The sequence below is a fragment of the Odontomachus brunneus genome, unplaced genomic scaffold (assembly GCF_010583005.1).
Source record: "Odontomachus brunneus isolate Ranch 3 - 2012 unplaced genomic scaffold, Obru_v1 Obru_scaffold_030, whole genome shotgun sequence".
NCBI classification, from domain to species: domain Eukaryota; kingdom Metazoa; phylum Arthropoda; class Insecta; order Hymenoptera; family Formicidae; genus Odontomachus; species Odontomachus brunneus.
In genome coordinates, this window is record NW_022639480.1 from 2,006,167 (window position 1) to 2,033,400 (window position 27,234).

The 27,234-nt window shown below is 44.8% G+C and overlaps 3 protein-coding genes across 8 annotated transcripts; 1 reads left to right on the forward strand and 2 right to left on the reverse strand.

Annotated features, from left to right (window-relative positions):
• Positions 1 to 1,054: 1,054 nt before the first annotated feature.
• On the forward strand, positions 1,055 to 3,824 carry LOC116843094 (general transcription factor 3C polypeptide 5). Of its 3 annotated transcripts, none has more exons than XM_032813149.1 (7): positions 1,055 to 1,317; positions 1,476 to 1,631; positions 1,697 to 2,261; positions 2,375 to 2,950; positions 3,036 to 3,244; positions 3,331 to 3,471; positions 3,596 to 3,792. In XM_032813149.1, exons 1-7 carry the CDS (start codon positions 1,180 to 1,182, stop codon positions 3,644 to 3,646), a joined length of 1,836 nt encoding a protein of 611 aa, XP_032669040.1. In that variant the 5' UTR covers positions 1,055 to 1,179; the 3' UTR covers positions 3,647 to 3,792. The 3 variants fall into 3 exon arrangements, with proteins under 3 accessions (XP_032669040.1, XP_032669039.1, XP_032669041.1); XM_032813148.1 differs by having other exon boundaries at positions 1,057 to 1,317; positions 3,331 to 3,514; positions 3,596 to 3,824; XM_032813150.1 differs by having other exon boundaries at positions 1,166 to 1,317; positions 1,717 to 2,261; positions 3,331 to 3,514; positions 3,596 to 3,824.
• On the reverse strand, positions 3,564 to 8,677 carry LOC116843096. Its single transcript, XM_032813165.1, has 6 exons — positions 7,964 to 8,677; positions 5,652 to 6,168; positions 5,150 to 5,562; positions 4,893 to 5,059; positions 4,596 to 4,780; positions 3,564 to 4,528 (listed from the first exon to the last, which is right to left on the reverse strand). Exons 2-6 carry the CDS (start codon positions 5,745 to 5,747, stop codon positions 4,232 to 4,234), a joined length of 1,158 nt encoding a protein of 385 aa, XP_032669056.1. The 5' UTR covers positions 5,748 to 6,168; positions 7,964 to 8,677; the 3' UTR covers positions 3,564 to 4,231.
• Positions 8,678 to 9,205: 528 nt separating this feature from the next.
• LOC116843093 (caskin-1-like) lies at positions 9,206 to 26,063 on the reverse strand. 4 transcript variants are annotated; one of them, XM_032813147.1, is made up of 7 exons: positions 25,532 to 26,063; positions 15,308 to 15,586; positions 14,409 to 14,732; positions 13,831 to 14,168; positions 13,260 to 13,694; positions 12,729 to 13,193; positions 9,206 to 12,596 (listed from the first exon to the last, which is right to left on the reverse strand). In XM_032813147.1, exons 2-7 carry the CDS (start codon positions 15,576 to 15,578, stop codon positions 12,339 to 12,341), a joined length of 2,091 nt encoding a protein of 696 aa, XP_032669038.1. In that variant the 5' UTR covers positions 15,579 to 15,586; positions 25,532 to 26,063; the 3' UTR covers positions 9,206 to 12,338. The 4 variants fall into 4 exon arrangements, with proteins under 4 accessions (XP_032669038.1, XP_032669037.1, XP_032669036.1 ...); XM_032813146.1 differs by lacking the exon at positions 25,532 to 26,063 and adding an exon at positions 23,234 to 23,732; XM_032813145.1 differs by lacking the exon at positions 25,532 to 26,063 and adding an exon at positions 18,159 to 18,768 and having other exon boundaries at positions 15,428 to 15,586.
• Positions 26,064 to 27,234: the final 1,171 nt, after the last annotated feature.

Here is a 27,234-nt window from a genome sequence, read left to right on the forward strand (position 1 = left end):
TAATTAATACGATACGTGTTTCTAATCAATATTGTATTACTTCAATATGACGTTGTTTATATACATTGCCGAAATCAAAATAATTTAACATAAAATTACTAATTGGTACGCGTATTAAACGTTCGGTATAAACATACTATATGAGATTAAACTTATTAATAACTAACATTTTTTGAAAATTAACTACCTGATGCTTACGTTATCCGCTATGCTACTCTAGCTAACTCTAACTAACTCTACTCGAGCATCGGAAAGCAGTACTGAGTTGTATTGAACCATGAAGATACTAGATGGTTGTGCCTATTACATTTTTCGACCCTAGTGGAACTAACTCGTACTCGATTTAACGTAAACTCCCATTATTTCCTCCATTTTTCGGGAAACTGTTGCCTAATGGCTTCTGCACACAGGACGCGGTAATCCTTGCCGCGCGGCGGAAGTTCGCGCGACAGCTAATTAATATGTTGTTTTTCCGTAAGAGCTAGAAAATTATTACGGAAAGCAGCATATTGGTTGACTGTCGCGCGAACTTCCGCCACGCGGCAAACATTACCGCGTCCTGTGTGCAGGAGTCAATAGCTTGTTTGACTGGCCCTGGGTTAATCGCTCCGAGAGCGATTAATGACGTCTAAGTCTCTACTAGCCAATCATAAAGCTTATAAATACTTCTTCGACCAATAAACGTAAATTGAATAATCCAGAGTGGGTTAACCCAGAGCCAGTCGAACATGCTATAAAGTCCATTCTACAATTGCGTGAACGTGGATGTAAGAGGTCGTAAATGATTACGACAACCAATCAGAATAAAGCAATCAGTGAATAAAACATTCGGATTGGTTGATTCTTACGTTCACGACTACGCTTACGCAATTGTAGAATGGGCTTAAGGCTGCGTTCCGAAATTCACTGCCAGTACTGAAAATCTATAGTTTTTGTTATATATATACTATAGAATTTTAGCACTGACAGTGAATTTCGGAACGCAGCCATAGAGGGGATTTCAACATCTATGGTCTGTTCTTTTTAACTGAACTAGTTCAGCAGTGCAGCTAAAAAGAACAGAGTAATAACGTCAAGCCGTGTCCCCACGTGTCCCGCATAATTAGAACTGAACAGAAGATACATTTTGTAATTTTGAGCATTATTTTGTAGTTTTGTAATTTTAAGGAAAGTGACGCTATGAGCGAACCGAATGAGTCAAGTGATTTTGAAACATCCGACAGAGATGACAAGGATGCAGATTTCGATGTAGATGATTATCGTCGTGAAGTTGAGAGTGATGATTCTTCTAACGAATTGCCGAAAGATAACGTTACAGTGAGTCTCCAAGTATTTTACGTTTTAATAAATACATATCGATATGCATAAGATTTCTCTTTGATATTTCCCGTTCATAATTATTCTTTCTCTTTTCGTGAATAATAAAAAAGCATTTGTTTTCGTGTCAGTTGTTTAACTTACTTTTCATGTTACAGATGGAGGAAAATAATGCTCAACATATCGTATACTCTGGTCCAATAATTTCTGGACATAGATTTGATAAGAAGCTAGTATGCGTCAAGTACCCAGGAAATGTAATGAATGTTGATAAAGCTATCGAAACATTGGGTGGCATCAGTTCAATATCTACGGTACAATACAGTTGTATTTGTATATTGTTATTTATTTTTTCTTTTGTTTACTTTCCTCCTTACAGGCTGTAGACGCTCCCAATAGGAGATTAGAATTGCGATTTAGGCCTGACGATGGTTATAGCAAACCTACTTGTGGAGATAGACACGGTACAACTGGATTCTTACTTAGAGTCAGGATAAAGAAGAACAGAGTTAATCAAGCCAAAGGAGACACCACTGTAAACATTATAAAGTCACAGTCTGCAGATGCTGCAAACTCAAGGACATTTTCCATTATTCAAGGCGAAATAGATTCTAACATGTCTCAATTTTTGAGAGGTGAACAGATTGATAATTTAATGTCGGATATTGCAGTAAGAAACAACCATCAAGGTGATGCTGTCAATAATTTGGTAAATCAAGCACGAAATCAGGACATTGGGTTCTCTGTGGATTCCAGTAGCGAAGCTGCTGTAAGGACATGTGCTTCAAATTTATACAACCTAGATACAAATCCGCCAAAGAGAAAGAAGGATGCATCGCCTACTTTTGATCACGATAAATACGAAAATTTATCACAAGATGCAGGTTACGATTTACCTCGTTTGAAGATACTCGGAAGAGTCGATATCGAGTTTAACTTCACCAGTACGTTCTAATACTGTAAATGATGCAAACTAATGTGCACTTGTAACGTAACGAGCGTATTGAGATGCTTCTCTATTAATTCACCCCCTAGTAATTTTTTCTCAATGTTTCAGATCTGTGTGATTTTCAATATGTGCCAATGACGCAAGACAGGTCAGATCCAAACAAGTTGGAATGTATATACAGCTCGATTTATCCGACAGGAATTCCATCCTTCTCTTGGTTAAAGAATGATGTGCCTTATTTCCTACCACCAGCTGCATTCAGCAGAATGGACACTATACAGCAATATGTGCCAAAAAGTGAAACAGATTCCGGCACGAAAAATATAATTGGTAAAAGTAAGAAAAGCCAAGCAGGTTTCCCCAACTACATATACTTTTCCACACCGGAGGTGCCTGACGTGGCACCAAAAGGTATCGAGACAGCGATGAAGGTCAAGTTTCTCCAAAATTCACATTTGGAAAAAGTGCGTCAACTGTTCGAGGAGCGGCCGATCTGGTCGAAAAATGCCATCATGCACAAGACACAATTTACATCTGAACAGTTAAAAATATTACTACCGTCAGTAGCGTATTACTTTATGACTGGACCGTGGAGAATTATGTGGGTGAAGCTTGGTTACGACCCAAGAAAGGACATCAATGCAAGGAAATATCAAACATTAGATTACAGATTGAAAGCTATGCGTAAGTCGTTTATCATTTCAAACGTACGATCTGTTAAGAGGAAGAGATATGGAAAGAAATGAATATAATACTTGTTCATTTATAGATGGATTAGGTTCGACTGTTAGATGCAAAAGAAATTATTCGACTTATACGTTACCGTATAAATCAGCGCCGGTATCTAAGCAAAAGCCCGCGATACTGACCGCTACTTTGAGCCAGGAGCAAAATCCAAAGAAGGAGCGTCATTTACATGAGAATGTATACATATACCGAGAAGGTATGGTACCACCTTCTCGGCAAATGTTTTATCAGGTTTGTCGATCTTTTCCTTTTGATACGTCAGTTATGAAATCGACAAATAACGACAGCGCGATTAGACTGTTCAATTCTATTATTAGTATTGCGACATTGCGGTGGGAGAGATACAACAGATGTTGGCGAAACTTCCCGATCCTTTGCCTGGTATAAGATGTCACGAGAAGAGAGGATGGCTGCCAACCGGCTTCGACGTACAGTGCCGAGAAATCATAAATAAGCAAGTACGCGCTGTTTTGAGAAAGAGAATGAACATTCCCGAAGATCGTGCGTATCTAGCCTGTGCTCTCGTTAAAAAATTTATATGTTGTACATATCGAGAATAAATTATATATTTGTCTATTACAGATCCAACATCGCTTTCACGGAAACGAAAGCATGGTACTAATACTAGGCTAAAAGCAAATAAGACAATTAATAAAGGAACAAGAAAGAAGAAGGTAAATTGTACAGAGAAACCATCAAGTATCGCCTCCACTTCAGAGATGACGACCGACCGACGCATATTTGACGAAGATCGCTGTAGCCAAACTTTGGAGGAAAAATAATAAAAATACAATAATGCGATCTGAAAAAAGTAACGAACGTTAAAAGTGCGAGCTTATCGTTTGACAAAGATCTAGTCGATCTCGCAAGTTGAATCTTTTTGAAAGATATATTTCATCTTCGCTGTGTATATATATATATATATATATATATATATATATATATATATATATATATATATATATATACACACACACACACACACACACACACACACATGCGCGTATATATACTTATACATACATACATGTATGTATATATATGCATATATGTATATATACATACATATATCTATCTATCTCGTATATTATATAATTAATTAAATTAATTTATACAATTAAACGTCGTGTCTTTTAGATACATAATTACAATCGCTTTCGCGAACCCTGAAAGAGATGGCCATAAATCGTAGATGGGCGGGCGAACATGTGGCTTAATCTAAAGATGCGCCAGTACTTCGACGGAAGCTACGGGTGGCGTTTGATCACCACTGAGAATAACGGGCTCGGATTCAGTTTGGACGATCCTAACGAGATTCGCGTCCTTCTTCGAGGGCGCTAGAGTCGTATTCGGCGTGACGTTGGATTCGGCGCGGTAACTTGGCGGTCGACTCTCTCGCGCCGTACCAGGAGCTGCAATGCTTCCCGCATTCGATCTATAAGTTGGCGGTGGCGAAGATGCAGGCTGCAAACGGTCCAACAACAACAGTCGAAGTCTATATTCTTGCATACTAGCCTATAAAAAGAGAAAATGATAACGCGTGATTGACACGATCCAGTATACATAGGTCGGTACCACACACCTGGTAACTCGGTGGTGGTGTCCTAAACTGAAATTCCGGGTAGATCATAGCGGCATAGGGATGTATCGGTCTTGTGGGTGGTATTCTGCCGGATATGCCCGTGAAACCGAAAAAGCTGCCGCAGTAATCTTGATTGGTCAGTCGCCACGCCACTGCACTCACCAACACTAGAAGTACTCCTATGCCTGTAACAAGCAATCCCGATTAGTCGGATTATCACATTGTGGTATCCGCATCTTTCGTTCGTCTATTAAGAATTCAGGTCAATCTTATAATTAGTAAACAAGGTTCGCTTACCGGACATAAATACGCCCACGAGATGATCACGGCCGGAGGCTTTGAGGGCGCCGAGAAGAGTGCCTGCACCTGTGCAAACGAGACCGACGAAACCGACACCCAATATGGACCAGCGTACTGGCGGGGAACTCAGGCCACAGCATTGTTTCGGCACCGCCACCGTGTCTCTGCGATGCGAACGAACGATTACATGATCAATATGGCGGGGGATTCCGATATCGTAAATCAGAATAGTAACCGAGAGAAAATGGTCTCACCTGCCAAAGGCGGAAACACTAGCAGGCACCGGAAAAGGTAAACCAAGGCTAAGGCCTCTGAGGCCCAAGTGCGGAGGCGGAGGATGAAGGAAGCCTCTAGCGGATGGCACTAGGGGCACACCCGGTGCGGTCGAACTCGCAGTCTGGCAACCAGATGTGGGATATGCCGGCGGTACAGTGCAAGATCTCAGAGCGCGACGATGTTGCCTACGCATTCGTCGTTCCCGCCTACGCGCCATCGCATCCCGAACGCCATCGGGAACCTCCTCGGTTCGGACGGCCGACGTCGTCGCCGCTACCGACGACGATGCCGTCGCCACCACCGTCGTCGGTCCACCGACGACGGTACCGTCAAGTGCTAGCTCCGTCTGCGCCTCCGTCGAGGTGAAGGATCGAGTATTGCCCCGCGCTTCCTGAAATACGTGAAACAAACGTTATATATTTGAGACGGTATCGTTTGTGCGATTGTCCAACGGTCATTGTGAATGAAAGGAAATTTCACCTGCGCGCGATTGTCATCGACGTCATCCACGGCAGTATCGTTGACTGCAATAACGCTCACGGCTCTTGGGGCACTTTCAGACAGGGCCCTAGCCATTGTACGGGCCTGGACATTGGTCTCGGCACTCTACACAGCAAGATGAGACACCTCTCTCTGTTTCTCGCCGCGATTTTCCCTCGTTTCTACGTCTGCTCTCGTCTGCGTCCTTGTTGACTGATCGATTTGTCTTCTTTGTTCTCGTGTGTCCAGAAATCGTCCGACAGCTCTCTTCTCTCCTTTATCTCCCGGGCGGTCGAGAACGCGCGCGCAATTATCAATTATCAACCGGCGAGTCTGCTATCGGGAAACACGTGGCGCAGGACGAGGACCGACTGTAACCTCGTCGGCTTGCAAAACTAGATGCTTTCTCCGCGCTCTTATAGTCGTACGCGTTCGTAGCAACGTGCGGTACAGTATGTCGCAGGAGAATAAACGATTCTCTTTCTCTCTCTCCGGTCGCTGGTTGATGTCGCACGATCTGAAAATGAAAACGCTACGCTCAAAGTTGACTTTTTCCGACGCGATCGAGCGAACACAAGTTACACTCGGCTTTTTTTCGGTCAGCGTTTAGTATACGTCCACTAAATCGACTCGCCTGAGAGCACACGCGGGCGAAAGTAGTCAAGTGGTGGTAGTCGAGGAGCGGCCGCTCCTCACGATGAATCGGGTTATCGCTAGGGTTCGCGATTGCTCTTTCATCGGCAGCGGGATGCTGCTCTTATCCTTTCTCCCCGTGATTTTTCTCGCGACTTGCAATATACCAAAGCGAGTAGCGATTTTTATCGAGTCAAGGTCGCTCGAACACGACGGAGAAACAATTCATACGAGAGATCTTTGTGACGAATTGAAAAGAAAAAAATACAAGATAGACCAAATTGCAATCTATTGGTCAGTTTCCTTACTCGATATAGTTGCCCGCCTGAGAAAAGAATGGTTACCGCACGAGAGCGCAATGCGTTTCCTCGGCGAATGGAAGTGGCGCGAAGCTTACACTTGTTGCATTTTTGGTGTAAATATAAGACATATTTCGCTTTTGATCGTTGACATTATTATTACAACAGTAATAGCGGACAATGTCTTGAATGTTATAGTTGAGACGGACATTCGAGATACAAGGAGCCAATGAGTTTACGAGCGAAGTGAAACGACAGATGCGTCTGTAAACGCTCTTGTGCACAGAACATATTCCTACTCGCGCGTGCCCCTTCCCCTCTCTCTCTCTCTCTCGTCCCTTAGTCTCATTCCTTTGTCGATCCGCAACGAGACGAGTCGGCGGACCGACCCCAATCCAATTTGTAAACTTGTTGCGATTTAGTATTTTCTCCGCGGGCGATCGTCGACGTTGCGACTGGCAATAGACTGAAACTAACTGTATGGCGACGTTTACGTTGGAAATTACAGTCGCGCTCTCGACCAACCGTTTTGAGAAACGGTACTTCTCGCGCTGCCTGACACTACGTGTGTCTGGCGTATATTAGGCCAGACCAAACGAGACCGAATCATCGAGAATTACCTTGCCGCAAGAGAACAAACGAGTCTTTCATTCCAATCGATCTACGAGGGCCGTTTAAGCCGTTCATCAAATTCGCCACAATTTACCGAGCAAATCTGGTCTGAAAAGTTCTTGGAGACGCCGAACGTGCGCGTTGCTACATTGCACGATAATAAAAAAAAAGAAAATAAATACATACGTAAAGAAATATCTCTATTCTCTACCGAAAGTAGAGTCGGTCGTGTGCCGAGCGTGAGTATCGCGAGGTGTGGTATCATCGTTGCGCGGTACTACACAGTTCTCTCTCGCTCAACTTTCCACGCTGCGCTTTCCTTTATATCTTCTATTTGTAATGGCCGTTATGCGTTGTACGTGGTGAACGAGTTGACTTTTTGGAAAAGACAATTCTCTCATATTCGGTTAAATTCGGTCAAACACTTGAGGATTAGGCTCAGCCGCTGCTAGCGTCATATTTAACATTTAAACGTTGACTAAAGACAATTGCTCGCGCTTCTGATAATATTACTTGGTAACCGATTTCTAATGCTTTGTGATGAAATATAACACTCACGTATGCTTGCGGATCTTTGTTTTTGATTGATATTTATCACAAAACTATTGATTCGCGGTACGTGAATCCCTGCTTGCTCTGAGAGCAGCGTAAATATCGCAGCGTGAGAAAATACGAGAGAAGAAGGACTGCATTGTACGAAGAAGCCGCAGTGTGAAATTTCCTCCTCTCGCAGCATCTCCCGCTCAAAGATAATTTTGTCGACTTTACCTCTTTTTCTTTCTCTTCTGCTTGTACGTATCTTCAGCAAAATGCGAGCAAAACTCGCGGAGCACAGGCTGCATCGACGTAATAACGACGTACGTCGTCGAGAGAGGTGAGAGACACTGCACTACACTCGCGTACGCTCCAACTGTCGACGAATACCATCGAAACGAGCGAACCGATTCTCAGCCAGGTCAGACGAAGGCGCGATCGACATTTTCACGTAGGCGAGACTGCTGCTCGTTCAATCAATTTGCTTGTTCTCGCGACAACAAACGATAAATCAGGCGAGAGAACTTTTAACCCGATCGGAGATCGGGGATCGGGGTCGCGACGGATTTCCCAGCTAAGGTGATCCGTATCCATTCGAGAGAGGAAGAGTCGCCCGCAGGAAATGCCTTTCTCGCGCGTAGCACGGTAACGCGAGAACGAACGCGAGAACAACGCGCACCGTACTCTATCCACGAATGGTGGCGGCTGGCGGCGACTGTCTACGACTGTCCGCGAAGGAAGATCACGTCGATTCGACTCTCTCTCTGCGTGGCCCGATCGATCCGTAATCACGTCGTATCGTATCGCATTGTCTGTCGAGTGTCGACAAACGGACGCACATCGCGCAAGCGTTGCTGACTCGCGCCGAGCACAGTCGAAAAGTGGCGTCGAGAAGGGCGCGCGCGCGCGCGCTCGCTCGCTCGCTCGCGCGGCTCCAACTGACTCCGCCGAGCACAGCCGAACGAGTCGAAAAATGCCAGCAATGTGGTTCGCACCTACCTATACAATCGCGCTCGTTGGAGAGAAATAGGACGAGCCATCTAGCGCGCGCGCGCGCGCGTGTGAGGTGTCTTTCTACGAAAAGTATCCATGTAAACTTTATATACCCTTCGAGATCGTTGTTCTCTCGAGGCTATTGCCTATAGCTTTTTATCGAATGTAGTATGTTGCTCATTTTCATGAGCTGTACTTTAGGACAAATATACCAATGTGACAGCAACGTGACAACGAGAAATTAATACACATTTTGCGGACAAACTAAAAGCCCACAGTAATTCTTTTCTCTTAGTTTCGTTCCGCGCACGACAGGCGCGTGCCTATGTAACGACATGGTCAAATTTCATCAGCAAAACAACGATGATTGATGTCAAAGGTGACATGTTCAACGCGATCTTTCTTCATCTGTTTCAAACATATGAATGTACAATAATGCAAATGTGTATAATAATTGGGGTAGAGAATAAACGTACTTGCCCGTTGATCGAGAAAGGATCGATGAATGATCCGACGAATGAAATCCGTTGACTTTATTTAAAGATCAATCACCTTTTTCTTAATTGAGATAAACCAAATAATATATCTAACGCGCATTTAAACCATGGAAGGGAAAGGGGGTTGTACAATGCAGTTTAGGCGGGCACTGGGCTCGCTGTGAGCGAGACATTGCAACGCATCTGTTTGTACAAAATCTATAACTAAGTAATATATCTATGATTGTGTTGTATGTATATAATATCTATATATTACGAAAGCGATTAATCGATATGTATATACACACACACATGTATGTGTGCGTACATATATAATCACCACCGATTTTATACAATGACCCAATTGATCGCTTTCACTGTAACACCATGTTATACACCATGTGGAAGCAATGTATTTGGGAAATTACCGATTAAACTGACTCGACATATTCGGCCAAAATTTATGTCAGTCGATATTTAAAACAAATCAATAAACTAGTCGATATCATTCGAATGTCAATCTATCGCTATCAATGTACAAGTAATTATTCAACAATGAAAGTTTGTATGCAAAATCATTGTGTATTATCGTTGAGAAACGCGCTGCTTGCGGGGGAGAATGAAGAGGATGTAGAATCTCAAAGTTGCTTTTGCCCATTTTTCTTGGAGAAAAGTTTTTATATTTGAACTGATCAGAGAACTTGAAACGTTAAATATGCTCTCCTAAATTCACTGCGACTAATGGTGCATGTGTCTGTGTATATGTGTATATGTATGTATGTTAAGATGAATGCGTGCATACATACACATATATACAAAAAAAAAAAAATATATATATATATATATATATATATATATATATATATATATACACATATATAACTATAATGCCTACAAGTAATTAACAAAACAAATCTGCAGTCTGCGCTGAGCAGCCTCCGCTTTAAATCCATTAATTCTAAGTAGATTTAGATTTAGATTTAAGTTTAGGTGTATCCATTCAGGGGGTTTCGCATATGTTCTAGCATGAGTGTTTATATATCTCATATCTATGGGACCCGATTAAATCCAATTACGGGTTGCAACCTTCATTAGGGCTAAAAATAAAATGCGTCGCAGGAACGGTGGTGTAAGAATTATACATTTCACCATAAATTATGCGTTTTGCATTTTGAAACTGGTACGTATAAATGATTTTTTAGTGTGAGAAGGGATGGAAATAATTTGTGAATGAAATATTTATAATTATATGTAACAAATTAATATATCTTAACATCTTTAGATGCTGTATTGTACACACGCCAATCTCTTGTCCGGACTATCTTGGAGTATTAAAAGTGTCACATAGACTGGATTTGTGCGATAATTATTTCGAGAAATTTCTAGTCGAAATTTCTGCTAGCGTGATTCCGCGAAGATGGATAAAAAACGTTTCTCGCGCCGTATAAAGTATTTCTTATAAAAATCTCTTGCAAAACACTACTTTCAGATCTCGAAATGTACCAGTAACACATTCTTAACCAAGACCACTCGGGCACCTATCTTCCATTCTCGCCTCCTCAAAACTCTTCCCCCGCCCACCATATAACTACAATTACTTTGATTTAATGTGTATGAATACTTTCCAAATGAATCATCTGGATGTATCATACAATAATAGTGAGTTATGTACGTCTCTATATTCATTACAGTACAGATAATAAATACAAAATGTTAATTGGCATACATATTATCATCGTGTGCTTCTGTACTAAATCGTATTGCATTGAAATCTTATCTGCGCGACGGTCGATAGCGTTTCTTATAGAATTCTCGTTAGAAGGGAAGGCATTGTCCGTCTTGTGATATCTTCCGCAAAAGTATCACGTATCACGATATAGACAAGGATCCTAATTATTTTTCATCATTGTGTGTGTGTGTGTGCGCGCACGCACGCACGCACGCACGCACGCACGCACACACACACATACACACACATAACATCTCTACAAATATCTCTAGTTTTTCTCTAGTGGAACTGTTTGGAACTGTTTCGTTTGTGGACGATAAGACGATAATTATACATACATTTTTATAACAGAATGATATAATAGCGAATAAAAAAAATTTCTATCGATTTAACGAAGGACGGAAATGGAGAATGGCGTACGTGGAATGTAGGTACGTTAACGGAAACAAGAATCTCTTAGAGAAAAGGAACTCGTCACAGATTTCATATCTTACAAATGTAAACCACACGACGGTTTTACGGCAAAAGATGCATTCGCTATTTCTGAATCGTTTGCAATATGTTCTATAGATAGGCAGATGGTATATAAATCATAGATTATACATTTACAATTTACAAATAACTCTTACGCGTAAAGAAATTGATTCCGTGTTCCCTTCCCTCTGCCACGTCAATATTTTATATAGATTGCATAAACTTAGTACGTATGCAATAGATTGACAAGTTTTGTCGTGTCATTCGTTAATATTATCCGTTGTGCAAAAAGAAGAAGGAAAAGAAAGGATGAAGAAGAGAAGATAATAAAAAGAACGGAATGAAAAAAATATTTGGAAAGAAGTAGAAAACGCTCAAAAGGACTGCCGAGAGCAATACCGCTGTAGGAGCGCTGCAACTACATCTGTCTGTAGGTGGGGGAATCTTATGGAAATTCTTACGTTTGATATTCCCCATTTTCCACATAAGAAAAGCTCTCGCTTTCCTCTGTTGACGAAGAAAGGAGAGTAATCGGAACAAAGTATAAAAGGCGCGGAAATACGTTCTTATATACGCGTCGATCTGTACAAATGCGAAACAAATTATTACCATTATCCATTAGAACGATACAACACGTTATTCATGGCATCTTTTTTTTTCTTCCCCGAAACGATTTCACGAAACGAGCAACGAGTGTCGGTATATATTTCCGTCTTGAAAGGATCACTCTAGAATTAGATGTTTATCGAGCCCCTAACTCGTGCCCATTTAAAATTTTGTTTAGAACGTAATCCTGAATTATATACGTTCACAACTTTCGCGTACGTCGCATTAATCTTAATTTTCACTCCATGTACCCAGAAACAAAAGTCACTGGATTTGCGTTCTTTATGGCAACTTTAGTCAATTAAAAAAGTGCAAACGAAGGCAGTGACGATTATGAGTTCAGGCCTTGGCGTTTCTCCTCTTCGAGCATCGCGTCCAATTCGTCTGTAAGATTGGCCAGCATATTTCCGATGTCGTTCAAAACGTCCGCGGGTTCACTTCCACTGGAATGATGATTGACTACGTGGCCGCCGATACCACTGTTCGATCCGGCTGGTACGTATTCTTGCGCCCGACCGGCCCTTTGCTTGATCGTGCCGGCATTCTCATTGGCGAAAGGCAACGAGTCCGATTCAGTACTGGAACTTGACTGTAAGCATCAACACAATTTGGTTAACGAATCTAAATCTATTTATTGGAAAACTGAATCGTTCGTGATATCACCAATGAGGCGGTGTATCTATTTACGATAAAAATGAGCGCTATCGATCGACAGACGTACCTTAAAACTGGCATCCGATCCATTACGATGCTGCAGAGCGAGAGTAGCTATCAGCTCATGTTCCTCGTTAACGTTAACACTGACGCTACCCCAGGAGCGTGACATGGAGGAAGGCGGTCGACTGATTTGCGGCGGTGTGGAAGGTGCCGGTGTGGGTGCTGGCGGTGGCGGTGGTGGATGATGAAGCAAATGGTGATGCTGGTGATGATGCTGATGAATGTGATGATCGTCGCACGAAGCAGTCGGCACCGGTCCGCTGCAGTCTATCACGACGTCGCCAATTGTGGGGCCACCAGCTACACCCACCACGGAAGAACTAGTCGCGTCCCTGGAGCTCTGTCGCCTCGGTGGCGATGGAGGACACCGTTTCGGAAGGTGCGGACTACTCTCGAGTCCGTAGGTCAATTGATACTTGTTGTCGAAGTCTCTCGGCAAGGACTTGAATTGGCCCGGTGTCGCGGTGACCTGAAATTACATACAAGTGTTAGACGCATTCAATGAATAGCGTCTGTCGAAAAAGATGAAATATACCTTGGCTACAGGACGCGGGCGAACAAGGCAATGTCTCGGTCGTGGAAGGGTGCCGCCGCCGCCGCCGCCGCCGCCGCCGCCGCCGCCGCCGCCGCCGCCGCCACCACCACCAGCATCCGCTGAAGCGTCGTTTGTAGGCGTAAGATCGCCGTCCTCAAAACTGCGTGGACGCCAGTCGAGGAGTTGCGGATGAGAGGGCGGTGCCGGTGACGGAGGATAGCCGAGAGGAGCGTCTTCCAAGCTTTCTAAAGATTTTCCTCGGGAACCAGTACGACCGACCGTATTGTAATCGGCTGGAAGCGCGGCGTACATACTTCTCCAAGCGGCGCCGGAAGCGCTATCGCTCCCACCTCTTTGGAAAGATCTGAGTACAGGCGAGGAGCAATCTTCGTCGGGCGACGGTAAATCGGGCCCGCCACGTTGAATAACAACGTCCTGGAAAAATGCATCGATTTATTTTCAAAGTCCTGCAAATCGCGGGAACGAGTCCCTAGTCCGGTATATACTTGAGCGCGGCTTTATTACGCGGTCGCGACGAAGCTTACTCTATTAATAGTAAAGTATTATTTACCTGCGTGTGACCAGGATGTGGCGGCAGGCGTGCTAGATCAAGCGGCTGTATACGCTTGCCAGCGCGAATATCCTTAACTCTCTTAATTGCCAATAATAATTTCTTTTGATGTCCTAGACGTACGATACCGATGTCTTCGAGATCTTCCCAAGTAATAGTCGTCACGTCCTCGACGGACCGCATACCCTGTTGATGAAGAGCGCCGAGGTATTCCTCGAGCCTGAGAAGCCTGAGCCATTCTTCCAGCGAGCCGGGCACATGTTCCGGCAGCCCATCTCCTATGTTCAAATTATCTATCTCCGCTTTCAATCGCTTTCTGTGATTGGGTTTCGTAATACCTGCGACATAACAAGCAATTAGATGACAAACTCTCTTGTTCTCTTTTATTATATTACCGCGTGGGATGTGCATGTGTAAATGATGCATTATATAAAGCTCGGCGGTATATAGGGAAACATGAAATCGTTTGTACGTTTGGATCATGATACTCGAAGAAGAGAGGAGAGAAGCCTCGTCTTGTGCGTATAGCAGTTTATCGCGTCTACTAACTAACACGATTGACGAAATGGGACACTCACCTATAGCCGTGAGATCCTCCGGTGTCATGCGCGTTATAGTTGCAAGATCGTAACCTGCGGAAGCGAACAAGGGGAAGTACTCCTCGAATTGGAGTTCGGTTAACCAGGCGTGAACAACGTCGAGATCTGCCGGTCGGTCGGGATGACTTCCGAGAGAACTAATGGAGCATCTGGGAGACGAGGCGAGAGCGCCGGGTCCTCTAGGCCCCAAATGATATCCAGACGCTCTGCCGGAATCCAACGACGCCGTAGAGTGTCTAGAACCGGAACCTGAGCCCGAACTACCGGGACTGTCTCTTCCGGGACTCTGGGTCATGTCGATACCTACAGATATAATCGGTAAGTCGAATCATCGACAATAAGGAGCCGTGTATAAGCCGACAATAAGGATGGCACGTAGGATCTCTCTCCATTCGACCCATATCATCCATATGGTGGTGATATATTTTTCCGACGAATAATCTCGAAACGATTGCTCGAAAAATGTCTCGTTGATGCGCGACACAACATGCTCATTCGGTAAAAACATTTCGTTGTTCGTTTGCTGACGAGAGGGAATGAAAAAGAACACGGGATGACACGGTATAAATATCTAATCAGCGACGAATTTGGATCAAAGAAACAAACGCGCGACAAACATATTTAATCATTAGCGAAATTTTTGAAACTTTCGGAATCTTCTTTCGGAAATGTGAGAGACTGTGCGCGCGCGCGCGCGCGTGCATCGAGATACACTCGAATTTGTTGTATCTCGGCTCGGATGTGCGCTAAATGTGTTAAATCTGCTGCAATAGCAAAGTACAGTGCAATATTAGACACAGCATTCGAATATCGCCGCGATAAGGAAAATGCTTAGTTTATAATATCGCAAGATCCATACGTTCATCGATAACTCGCACCTTGGTCTTCGGCGTGGGCGTATTTGCCGACGACCGGTGGGAAGGCGAAGCCAGGATGGGTAAAAATAGGTCCCGGACTTTTTCCAGATGGCATCCCGTAAGAACCATCGTCCGTCGTACCTCCGGGGCCGCTTCCGGAGAGGAAGCAGCTATCCTCGCTGCTAGCATATCCAGCCGAGCCAAAAGAGGAACCAGAGTGTCGAAACACGTCTGGTACAGCCGGTGGCGCTACTTTCTTCGCTTGGGTCACGGCTTTGGACGGCCGGCTCATACCGCCAACTGTAACATGCGAGCAAAAAGGAACTTTTTATGAAGTTGACCATCAAATTCAACACATTTGTTTTGGATTGACGAATTGTGCCTTGGATGAGTAGTTTGCGTTGAACGCGAGTGGTGAAATTGGACAGATGGACAGAGTACGTGGGTCATAGTGGTCCCAAGGATCAGGATCGTTTGACTAGGTGATTAACGTCGCCGCTTTTTCTTTCTTTCTTTCATTGCGTCTAGATGAGCAGGAGAGAAAACTCGGTGCGCGCGCGTCTGTGCGTTTTGTACCAAAAAATGCGTAGGAGAAAAAACGGGGTAAAAGAAAGAGGGAAGATGTGTCACAATTTGTCGTGTAAACATCAAAGACACGTTTCTGAAACTTCAACTTGTCTCTACCTAATACTTGTCTTTCTGAGAAGAAATGGCCAAAGAAAGACATCATTTTTGCTCGATTATTTATTTTAAGGGTGAATCGTTAAAAGCAGACGTGCACAGAGTAGGTGGAGAAAGAAATAGATAATATCGCAAATACAGTTTTACGAACTTATCAACAATTTGCATCAACGTTTTGAGATTGAAACAGTTTCGAATATCGCGCACGAGCGCGTATCAGTCTCTGGATTGCTCGTATGAAGGTCGTTGTGAGCGCGCAGCGCACAATGCGCTCACTGTGCGAAAACTGCGTGCACTCGATCGACAACCGGAACCGTGATTCACGAACGAGAACGCAATCTCTAATTTCTCTTAGTCTTTGCATATCTTTCGTATGTAAATTATTAGCCTTTAACTTGACTCGCGCGATGCTAGTTTAGTACGAGTCGACGAAAGCTATGTGAACAAATAGCAGTGATATTTGACAATATTCGCGAATGACAATTGAGTAGTATGTGTGCCTGACGTGTATTGCACGGTAGGAATAGGCTCGGATACGCGAATCTATCGAAGAATTACAGTGTGGGCGTTTCCGCGCGTCACACGCAACATGTGTCGTGTCGTCTCGTGTCCGATACACACGCACGCATACACATACATACATCAATGTCGATATCGCACCACTGACGCGTGAAATATATCAGCGGTGTCGTAATCCCAACTTTTCATCGCGCTTCTCGATCCCGTTTATTTCGACAAACGTCTCTCTCTCTCTCTCTCTCTCTCTCTCTCTCTCTCTCTCTCTCTCTTCCTTCCCTTCCCCTTCCTTATCTAGATAGTTCTCAGAGCGTATTTTTCAGTTAAAGTTTCTTTACTCGTAAACGTAAGCCGAACCGGTGCCAAGAGTGCTCTCATTATCGCGTGTATGTGCAAAAGATATCACAAAATAATATAATGTTGAGAAAACCTAAGTCAAAGCAGAAAATACACAAAATGAAATAGTGATGAACGTAAAGATGCGTTATGAGCATCGAACGAGCTGATTTCACATTACAAGCTTACAAATCTCGCTTGGATGTTGCAATGATCGCGTTGGAACGAAACTACCAAAAGTGGTCGATGAAACGACAGGATTAACTCGAGTATTAGTCCGCGCTTCGGCCAGCTACTCTGGTCCGCGTGCCTTATCTGTATGATACGTGCGCACGATTGTGCGAGCGGAGATTTAATCAATTTTCCATGTACCAACCGAACAATTGTGGACACGATGATTGGATGAAGAACGAAATCAAGTCCGCCGTCTTCTAGACAGTGTGATACGAAACTGCGATTGCAAATTGTGCGTCTCCAACGTGATATTAATTGAAATGAATGTTTATCTCGAGAAATTGTTCGAAATTGTTTCGCCTTGTTTTCTCAACTGATACACATGAGAAGTCTTTCCTTCGCCCTTCATTTTCCTTACTTTCGTCGGGCTCGTTTCTACGTAGCGAGACACCATCGATATCATCTGTGTGTACGTGTACGATGGTCACGAGAAAATGCGCCTTATCCAGTAATGCTGCTTGGTGGCGAGTCGCTCCGAAGCGGCTCCGAAGCCGCTCCGAAGCCGCCAACGTAACGACGACGGCCGGAGAGACTGGCTCGCTCCATCTTGGTCTTTCCCTCTCTCTTGGTTCCGGTTACTTTGCTCGTTCTCTACCTTCTTCTTTTTCAACCGCTTACGGCCGTATTCTTATTGACGTCCTTGTTATACCCTCCGCTCGCAGACTCGTTTCGTACGATCGTCGAGTGAGCTGAGGGCAATCGTTTCGCTCTCTACCATTGCAGTTTACTGCAGGCAGAAACAACGAAAGCGTAAAATCCATTACGCAACCAAAGCGTCGAATAAGATTGGGGAGAAATACGAGGCACTGCCCATCGCGGAATCGACTGTACGCGGCTCTGTGTACGTAACTACATCCGCGACCAGAATGAGAAGTTTTTGCCACGAGTCCACGTGGAGAAAAGGAAAAGCAAAAGGACGACGACGACGAAATCTATTCGAGATGGGGGAATATATATATATATATATATATATATATATATATATATATATATATATATATATATATCTTCGATAGAGAGTGATCATTTCCGATTCCACATCGGTAAGAGCGTCGTCGCTCGTTTCCTCAAACGAGCTTTATTTGCTCGTTACACTCGGACTTACGATGCAAGAGATTCTTCCAGCTGCCATAAATCGCCTTGATGCACTTGTCCAGAGGAGACGCGGCGTAGCGCGTCCCGCGCACGCATAGATCGCCCTCGGAGCAACTTTTGAATAAACCTTGCTTGGTGGCGACCGCGCCAACAACAGCGGTTCCTTCGCACACTTTCCTTCGCGCTGGACTCTCGAGGATCCCGCGAGGGAGCCAGGCTTCTACGGCGGGATCGCGGAAACTCGTATAGGTAGACGATAGCTTTTTCGACGACCTTTGTAAAAATCGCTTGCCAGGTGGCAAGGGCGGGGGGCCTAGACAGTTGGTTACGGCGGTGATTGCCATTTGCGTCTTCGTCTCGCGCCGAAAGGACCCTCTTGTTTCGAGCTCGATCAGCAGCCGTCGACACCTCTGTATAATGTATCGCGCGTTCTCATTCACTGTCTCTTGGTAGCCAGTGTAATAGCGACGCGGAACAGCAGACACACGTCAAACAGAGTTCCCGGTCGCATTTCAACGGAATCACGTGTGGACGATTGGTGCAGCAAACTGTCGCCCTTTGAATACGAATAGTCGACAGTCTCAACGATCCCGACGGCACAACGCAAACACGACTATCGAAATACGTGCCGGCTCGAGCGCAAGCGCAGGTACGCGCGGCCCGGTGAGACCACGTTGGTGGTGGTGGTGGTGGTGGTGATGATAGTGGTGGTGGTGGTGGTGGTGGTGGGCAAACGCGAAGGGGCGAGGTCGAAGGTGGGTGAACGGGTTCCGGAGCCCGGCGTGGGCCGCCCCTGCTTAGCTACGAGACGGGCTACTAGCGCGTAGGTAGCTTTTGAAAAGCGCAGCATGTGAATCGACTCGACACGATGTATGGAAACGCCGAGAGAACGACCGGTCGGAAGAGGGGAAAAAAGGGCGACCGAGGTTTCATTGATCGAGCGACCGGCTGTCGCGGTGCGTTTCGCAACAGCCACGATGGACGCGCCTTTTTCCAAAGGTTGCCGATACGATTTAAGCGCCCGCCGTCGTCGTCGTCGCCGCCGCCACCGCGGCCACCGCCGCCACCACCATCACCGCCACCACCACCACCACTATCACCATCCCCTCGAACCCCTTCTAGGGGAAGAAAGGAGGAAGAGAAACGCGAGTGCCGCGCGTGACTTTGGTTACGCGCGTCGGAGGGAATGTCCCGTTCGAGAGTGACCTTGCTGGGAAATGCGACTACTCGTTACTACGAAGGAAGATAATCGCCGTTCGGATCACAGTCCGCGATTGCGATTTCTCTGTCGTTTCTTGCTATTTCTTGCGAACTTGAGTTTTGTCAATTCGCATCCTTGACTGATGAACTCTCTCAAAATTATTGACACGTAATTTGATTTGCCCATTGTCACTGGTTAAATAACCCGTGAAACGTGTATGTGTGCACACGCGCACATACACACACACACACACACACACACACACCACACGAACACACACCACACACACACACGCACGCGCGCACGCACGCACGCACGCACGCACGCACGAGCAATCCCCCCTCTCTCTCTTTCTCTCTTGATATGAAATCGGACGGTGCTAATCTTCGCGTACTGCATCGATCGATTGTCATTTAGTACGTGTGTAACTATGAGTTACGCAAAAGCATCTGCGTGCACAATTTCGAACGCGATACGTACACTTTGTCGAGTGATAAAGTCGTATTATTTTAAAATATACGCACGAAGCGCTCTCTGGTTTTTTGTAGGCGGAAGGAAACGTTGGACGGTGTTAGCGTAGCATCGTATGAGATCGAATTGACGCAACATACCGACGCATCAATGTTTTCGAATGCGTACCTTCTAAAAGACACATAAAAGAGAGAAGAGTACGTGTGTTCTTGTGAGAAATGCTCTTGGGTCTCTACGATAGTTCCAGTTTGCCCTGTTGCACTGTTAAGAGGAAGAAAGAAGATGGTTCCTTCTCTCTCTCTCTCTCTCTTTCTCTCTCTTATTCTCGACCGTTTTCGCATCCCCCACAAAAGAAAAGAAAAACAACGTTTCGAGAGAAAGATCTGTCAGAGAAAAGATAATTTCGCATTGTTCAATCGATCCGACGTCGCGAAAACGATACCAAACATAGATGGCTCGAGAGCCAGAGCGGAGCATTCCAGTTTCTACGACGGGAAAATATCGCGTTGATGTGAACGCGACTTTAAGGACGCTGGACGGCTGCTTGGCGTTCTCGCCAATGAAGAAAAGGGATAAAAAGGAAAAAGACAGAAAAAAAAGAAATAATGCGCGGCAACCCGCGACCGGCCCGAGCAATTTGCATAATGCATCGGGGTGGACGATCGCCGAAGTGGATCCTCGTCAAGGACGGGTAGGAACGAGTCGCCTTGCCCTGCAATTATGATCGATAACTCGATCGTTTTCTATTATTGATTTATATTCTTTGTCGCTCCTCGTATCGCAGTATTTCGACAAAATAACACAAACTGTCGAAAGATAAGAAAAGGCACGCCAATAAAAAATTTGCTCTAATAACGCGATACGCGTAGATAAAGTATGGAAACGTTGCCGTAGTAAGGCTTAACTGACACGATATAGAACTACATCATTGAACTTAATTGAGAAGCAAGTCGCTCTTTTGCAAAAACCAAATAATACCCGTGTATTTTCTCTCTCTCCTTCTCCCGTTGTCTAGTCGCATATCTGTTTCCACGTTTGCGCGTATACGCGACGAGATAACACTGAAAGCCAGATCGATAATCAAGCGGTGCGGCGAATAATTGCGAATAGGGGCATTGCCGATAAAACTTCCCTCGCGCGATCATCGGGCAAAGTGTGTCAGCGAGAATATCGTCACACCTCAATAAAAACGAAGCAACGGCCGCGGCGTATTATCGCGCACTGATTTCTCCCGACATTTGATTAGAATCGAGAGGCAGTAAGCGCAAATGCCGCTCAAAGAAATCATTTCTTTCGTTCTTCGTACACCTGCTGTTGTCCTTTTCTCACAAAATGGCTCATTTCGGGGAACTCTGGAAAGTGTGGCGGCTCTTTCGACAATAGAGTTGCATCCTCGACCGGCACTCACACCGCGATCTTACCTAACGGGTTGCTTCTCTCCCTTTTCGAACTTTCCTCTCACCCTTCTCGCAGTCACACACACACACACACACACACACACACACACACACACACACACACACACACACTCTCTCTCTCTCTCTCTCTCGGCATCAACCCAGCAAACTATAACGAATCGATACGTCGAACGCGATTCCTCAGCGAGCTGGGAAAGCGAGTGTTTATAGATAACGGTTAGAAGCGGGTGTCCCGCGAGCGGCCGAGAGCGGCGCGCGTGTCATTGCTATCGCGAGAATAAGATCGCGGATGTTGCTATCGAACGATCGCGCGCGCGACCGCCTTTATATATTATAAGGTTCCTCCAAACATTCATTGTGTCCTTTATTGCACGCCAAAAATTCAAAAGATATCGAAAACCTTCTTTTCCTTGGCATTGGAAATTCTCGTGTCACGCATATATCGCGAATTGGATATAATTCGATACGAGATCGATACACGCGGAACGAAATACAGCTCTCGCTGTGCATTTTAACGAATGCGAGCCGCAATCTAGCCTGCCGAGTTCGTCAGCGATTTCGTCCAATTCGGCGTTGGGCACGATCCAAGCGCATTCGCGTACATCGAAACCGCTGATTTTATTACACGCGATGAAATGAGAGGGAGAGAGAGAGGGGAGAGAGATTAGCCAAGTGTGAGTGTGCGAGCAAGAAGAATGCGGGCGAATCTAAGCTTTAACCCCGCGTCTCAAATCGCATTGAAATCAAAGTTGACGAAGCTCGCGCTAGTTTTTCACTTCGATTTCGTGACTCGATCGCAACATTTGGATATTTCCAGAGACGCGGTTCCGCCTATTCCTTCTCGAAAATTTCACCGCAACGCGGAAGAAATACAAATCGTTCGCGCGCTATATTTGAAACTTTTCGGACGCATCGCAACGAACAGTAGCCGCCGATTTTTGTACTACACGCGAAAACACGCTCGTGTTTCTCCGTTTATTTATCCCGAGGGAAACCTATGACGGAACAATCCGTCCGATGATATATAGGCAAATGACATCATTCGTCACTTAGAAAAGCGAGTTTACGACGTTGCAGATCCGTTTTAATTTACGACGTCGACGCGAGGATCTTAAGAACTTTACGACTAAATGAACGATAGCAGAGAATTTCGCCCGGCTCTCGCCATGGCTTGTCTTGGATTGGCTCGACTCCACCGCGAGTTTCCTATTGTCATTCGAGGGAGAGAGGATTAAACAGCCTCCACAATGTGCGATTCTCACTCTGATCGTATGGCTACTTTTCGAGGCATACAATTTTCTTTTTTCTCATAAGTGTCGAAGCGTTACATCTCGAGACACGTAAGAAATACGTGTAAACAGTAAAAAACATACACATCGCGCCTTTCATACACTCTCACACGTAGTACGTTCCACCAATTCTCATTGGCTGGAAACTGACTCTGCGCGATCCGTTTTCTAGCGAATTCTACTTTACAAATAGTTTGCCCTTGTTGCGTAAGTAAAATTATCTTACAGTTAACAGTGCATAAACATCCAAATAGGAAATAAAAAAAAAGTATGTTTCGTTTTGAAATCGGACAAGACTGTTTTATTTGGCCTCGACTACTAAACTATACTGGACTAAAACGAGCAGTTTACTGCACTTTCTTGTGGTACAGCCAGAACGGATAGAATTTGACGAAAACGAAAAGTGCGATTGATGTGAAAAAATTGCAACGTGCGAGTCGGAAAATGAGCAATTTGTAGTCGATAAGTAATGACTGATCACGTCACGTTCGGAATGCAGGAACATACGACGCGACGTTGTTACACGTAGTAGTGAAGAGCCGCTCTACTACGGCGACCTGACGACCAAACGAGAAAGCGCGAAAGTCGAAAGCTGCGGAGAGAAGACGCGGGGTTTCCGCGGGCGGGAAGAGAACGGTGGTGCGCGGACGCGCGGTCGCCGTCGCCGTCGCGGTCGCGGTCGACGATCGCGCGAACGATGACTTACCGCTGATGCGTCTCATGGCGGCTCACGACGCGGCTCGCGTCCAAGGTCCGTCGAGCTACTCGCTGCACCGTCGTGGTAACGCGGATGGTAGATCCTCTCGCGCGACGTAAACACCATACCACAGAGATCCGCCAGCGATTATCATCTACGCGATGCACACGTCGACTCCACGGCGCGACACGATCGCGCCATTGCTCGCGCGAATACCGCTTCTCGCGACGCTGCACGATTACGCGCGCGTAACGTTAATGGACGACGGCGGTGCGGCGAGATATCGCGCTTCAAGATTTATACCAGAGGGCCGGCCGTCGAGCACGCTTCCGCGAATTTGTTCGGACAAACGCACGCACGCACGCACGCACGCACGCACGCATGCACTAACGAAGGGACCGAGCGGCGGAGACGAGGTGGGACATAAAGTGGAAGCAAGGGACGGGGAACGACGCGATAGACGAACACAAACGCGATGCACGCGACACTGCAGCGGCTTCTCCGGCGGCTCCAGCTCCGGCTCCGGCACAATGCCGATTAATGCACCAAGCCGCCGCTAGATCGCGGCAGCTGTCGGTAACCGCGAGTTGTCGAGATTGTACGGTTGAGCGCGCTAATGTTCCCAATGCGTGTGTACTCGAGAAGGTGCAACCGTTTCGTCATAACGATTCGTGTCATCTCCTTGTGATAGCCTCATCCTTCTCGACAATATCTTACGTAAATACAGGATTTGCGTATAAATATTTGTCGCATTCACGCGTAAACGCCGTGCGATATAAATAATATTACCAGGGATTATGTGGAATAACCTATCTGTGCACCGTGCCATGCATACAAGATACCTATTATGGATTTCTTCGGAATCAATTCCGATCGGAAACATTCAGTTATTTCCTAGATTTCTATTGTCTTTTCTAGGGGAAACGGAATTATTCCGATCGGAATTGATTCCGAAGAAGTCCATAATAGGTACCCTGATCTTGCGTTACATTCATGCGATCGACAATTCGGAACGATTGATTTGAGAGAAAGAAAGAGAGAATATATTCAACACTACATTCAAAGTATAGGTTTTGTTTGGACATCTACGAGACGAGCGCTTTTTACACCAAGATTGGACGATACTCCCAATCGAACAATCTGACGAGTTATCGCACGAATATGTGCACGTGTTTACATTTTTAACTAGCTTCCGCTTCCGGCCGATACAGCCCGTATTTTGGATACGCAGCCTCTCACTCAGGGAGGTCAGGGAGGCCACGTGCTACCGAGTACGCATATCAGCCGTATGATATGAAACGTTCCAACTTTTGCTGCGTGCATATTTGCTTGTTCTATCGTGCCTATTAGATGTCTTGGTTAACTGAAAATTTTCTTGCAAAAAACTCATCAACTTTTGGAGCTAGCTGACCGATTGTGATATACCAAAAGAATTTCGAATCAAAGTCAAAAAGTAAATTTACACGAGTATAAAATTGGCTGGCGTTCGTGGTACGATGCAATCTTGTTTGAAAAGAGAGCCCTTAAAAGATGCGCTTGGTGTGAAAGTCGAAGCATACGATGACATCTCCACAACAGGTCTGTTCTTTTTGGCTCAACTAGTGCAGACTAGTGCAATAAGTTTAAGCGAAACAAAATATATTTGTCTCACTTTTAACTTATTACACCAGTTCAGATAAATAGAACAGACTTGATGTACACTGAATCACAAAATGGTTTGTACACATTTCGACTGCAACCAAAGTTGCAACGCTTCAAGATGTTAAAATTGAGAGGTAATATTGACGCAGTTGCGTATGAATCGGTTATGACAGAAGTTGAAGTAACAGTACAGGCTGTATTAACATGTCATTACGTTATCTTACATTTATTTTTACACCCTATACTGTCACTTTGGCTCCTGTTATAACCGATTCATACGTAAATGTGTCAGCAGTGTCTCTCAATTTTAACATCTTGAAGCGCTGCAACTTCAGTGCTGGAAATGCGTCCAATCGTTCTGTGACTCGGTGTATGTACGAGACGAATTGAGACGAGTCAAAGGGGGACGCGAGCGAGAGAGAGAGAGAGAGAGAGAGAGAGAAAGATAGTGTATGTACGAAAGAACTGCCGAGGAACAGGTCTACGCGATATAGGACGATGTTAAGCGGAATCACCATGGCGACAGACTGTAGGCCTTTCGATCTCTCCCTCTCTAGTGATCTTAGCCCTTCTCTGCGCTTGTTCCTCTCTCCTACCTACGTAACTCTATCTGCCCCCGCCTCTGCCTGACAGTTCTTTCTCTTTCGACTGCAACTTTCGACTCACCAGTCTCTGCAAATTTCGTCCCTCGTTGGCTGAGTATCGCCACCTGGACGACTCACTCGCTCGATTGCGTGCCTCACGTGGGCGAAGGCTCGTCCATACTCCCATAGGTGATACCTCTGTACGCTTCTTGTCCCGTTCTTACGCTTCCTGTTTTCCGTTGCTGTTACCGTCGTCTTCGTCTTCGTTCTCGTCGTCGTCGCCGTCGTCGTCGTCGTCGTCGTCGTCATCATCATCATCATTGACATGTCGACGACGTCGTACGCTCGTTCAAGGTTCGCCACCGTTCGTTCGTTTAAGAACGGCCTCGTACTGGCGCCACCGCTACGACGACGACGACGACGAGCCCACGATCGAGGGCGTCGATGCGCAACACAAAAAAGGCTCTTCGAGAAGCGGCTATTTTGACTTACATCGAGGAAGCCGAGAACAATTTGACGATGATTCGAGCGACGAAAATTATTCGTAACCAGCTAGTTTTGCACAAAGCCCGATAGCGGGAACGACGAGGAAAGAACATACGAAGGTGAAACGCCCACACCTTAGATTCATTCCCGTTCCGGTAGGAGAATCCGGGCGAATCCGCGATCAATCCAGATCCATGTCGCACGTTTTTCTCTCTAAATGATCTTTACAATTTTATCATTTACAATTTTATGCACGGCGTGAGCTTTTGCCCACGTGTACGCGACAGTTGCAGTAAAGTTTGTTGCGTGCGCGAGAGCGTGTCATGCATCCATCGAATGGAACTTATACCTGTGGAATACATTTTCCACAAATCTCAGACAAAGGAGAAGAAAAGGCAATAAGATTCATTAGCTAGTCCAGTTGGAGTATTCAATTAAAACAGACGTACAATTATACGAGCGATTCTTTATTTACCGTAAAAATGAGTAAGAAACACGTTTTTTCTCTCTTCGCACGAAGGACAAATCTGATCGATATTTTCGTGCATGTCTCATTCATTTTCTAATCACAGACACATCTACTGAATGCTCATTTATTTTATGTGCTACATAAATCAGATTTTTCGTTTTATCGATATTACAGTGGCATAAAGTATCGGAACAAAATTTATATTTTCCTTAAAGAAAAGAAAAATCATGTAGTAGGCGCAGGTGAATTGAGTCAGTTTTGACAAACTATATAATCAGCGTATAGCTCTCAGTCAACAACTACAATAACGTTGCGGTTAATAATCGCAAAAAGAATAATCCGAGAGTAAACGTATTCACAAATATATTGCGTAAAAATTGTAAGATTACTAAATTTTACAACCATCTCTACAAATTTTCTCAGTTCAAGCGAAATTATCTTATTCAAGTAGAAAATGGTAAATATAACGAGTGATAGCAATAATTTAAGTTCTAATTAATAAGCATTTTGAATATCGATAAAAAGATGACTTTTGCGACTGCATTATAAAAAATGTCGCATACTTATAATCTTCGCGATATTCGTACATGTGTATATCATAAAAAATGTTGTATGTGTGTATATAAACACACACATACACTACACCCCACAGCTATTCTTACATTTGTTCACTTAACATTATGTGCAACGTTTGTTCGAGTTTGATACACGTAAGATAATAGTATACAAGTAGGATAGAGCCCTGAAAGGAGCAAGTAGAATCTGCACAGGTTATCTGCATATATATATATATATATATATATATATATATATATATATATATATATATA

Excerpts from the sequence above, each read along its gene's own strand:
- LOC116843094 (XM_032813148.1), top strand. The coding sequence starts at position 1,180 with ATGAGCGAACCGAATGAGTCAAGTGATTTTGAAACATCCGACAGAGAT. Across the intron at positions 1,318-1,475 it reads TGCCGAAAGATAACGTTACA|ATGGAGGAAAATAATGCTCA; the intron begins GTGAGTCTCCAA and ends TTCATGTTACAG. Across the intron at positions 2,262-2,374 it reads TATCGAGTTTAACTTCACCA|ATCTGTGTGATTTTCAATAT; the intron begins GTACGTTCTAAT and ends TCAATGTTTCAG.
- LOC116843096 (XM_032813165.1), bottom strand. The coding sequence starts at position 5,747 with ATGGCTAGGGCCCTGTCTGAAAGTGCCCCAAGAGCCGTGAGCGTTATT. Across the intron at positions 5,563-5,651 it reads TCGATGACAATCGCGCGCAG|GAAGCGCGGGGCAATACTCG; the intron begins GTGAAATTTCCT and ends CACGTATTTCAG. Across the intron at positions 4,529-4,595 it reads CACCACCACCGAGTTACCAG|GCTAGTATGCAAGAATATAG; the intron begins GTGTGTGGTACC and ends CTCTTTTTATAG.
- LOC116843093 (XM_032813143.1), bottom strand. The coding sequence starts at position 18,492 with ATGGCAATCACCGCCGTAACCAACTGTCTAGGCCCCCCGCCCTTGCCA. Across the intron at positions 14,169-14,408 it reads GGAGGATCTCACGGCTATAG|GTATTACGAAACCCAATCAC; the intron begins GTGAGTGTCCCA and ends GTTATGTCGCAG. Across the intron at positions 13,194-13,259 it reads GCCCGCGTCCTGTAGCCAAG|GTCACCGCGACACCGGGCCA; the intron begins GTATATTTCATC and ends ATGTAATTTCAG.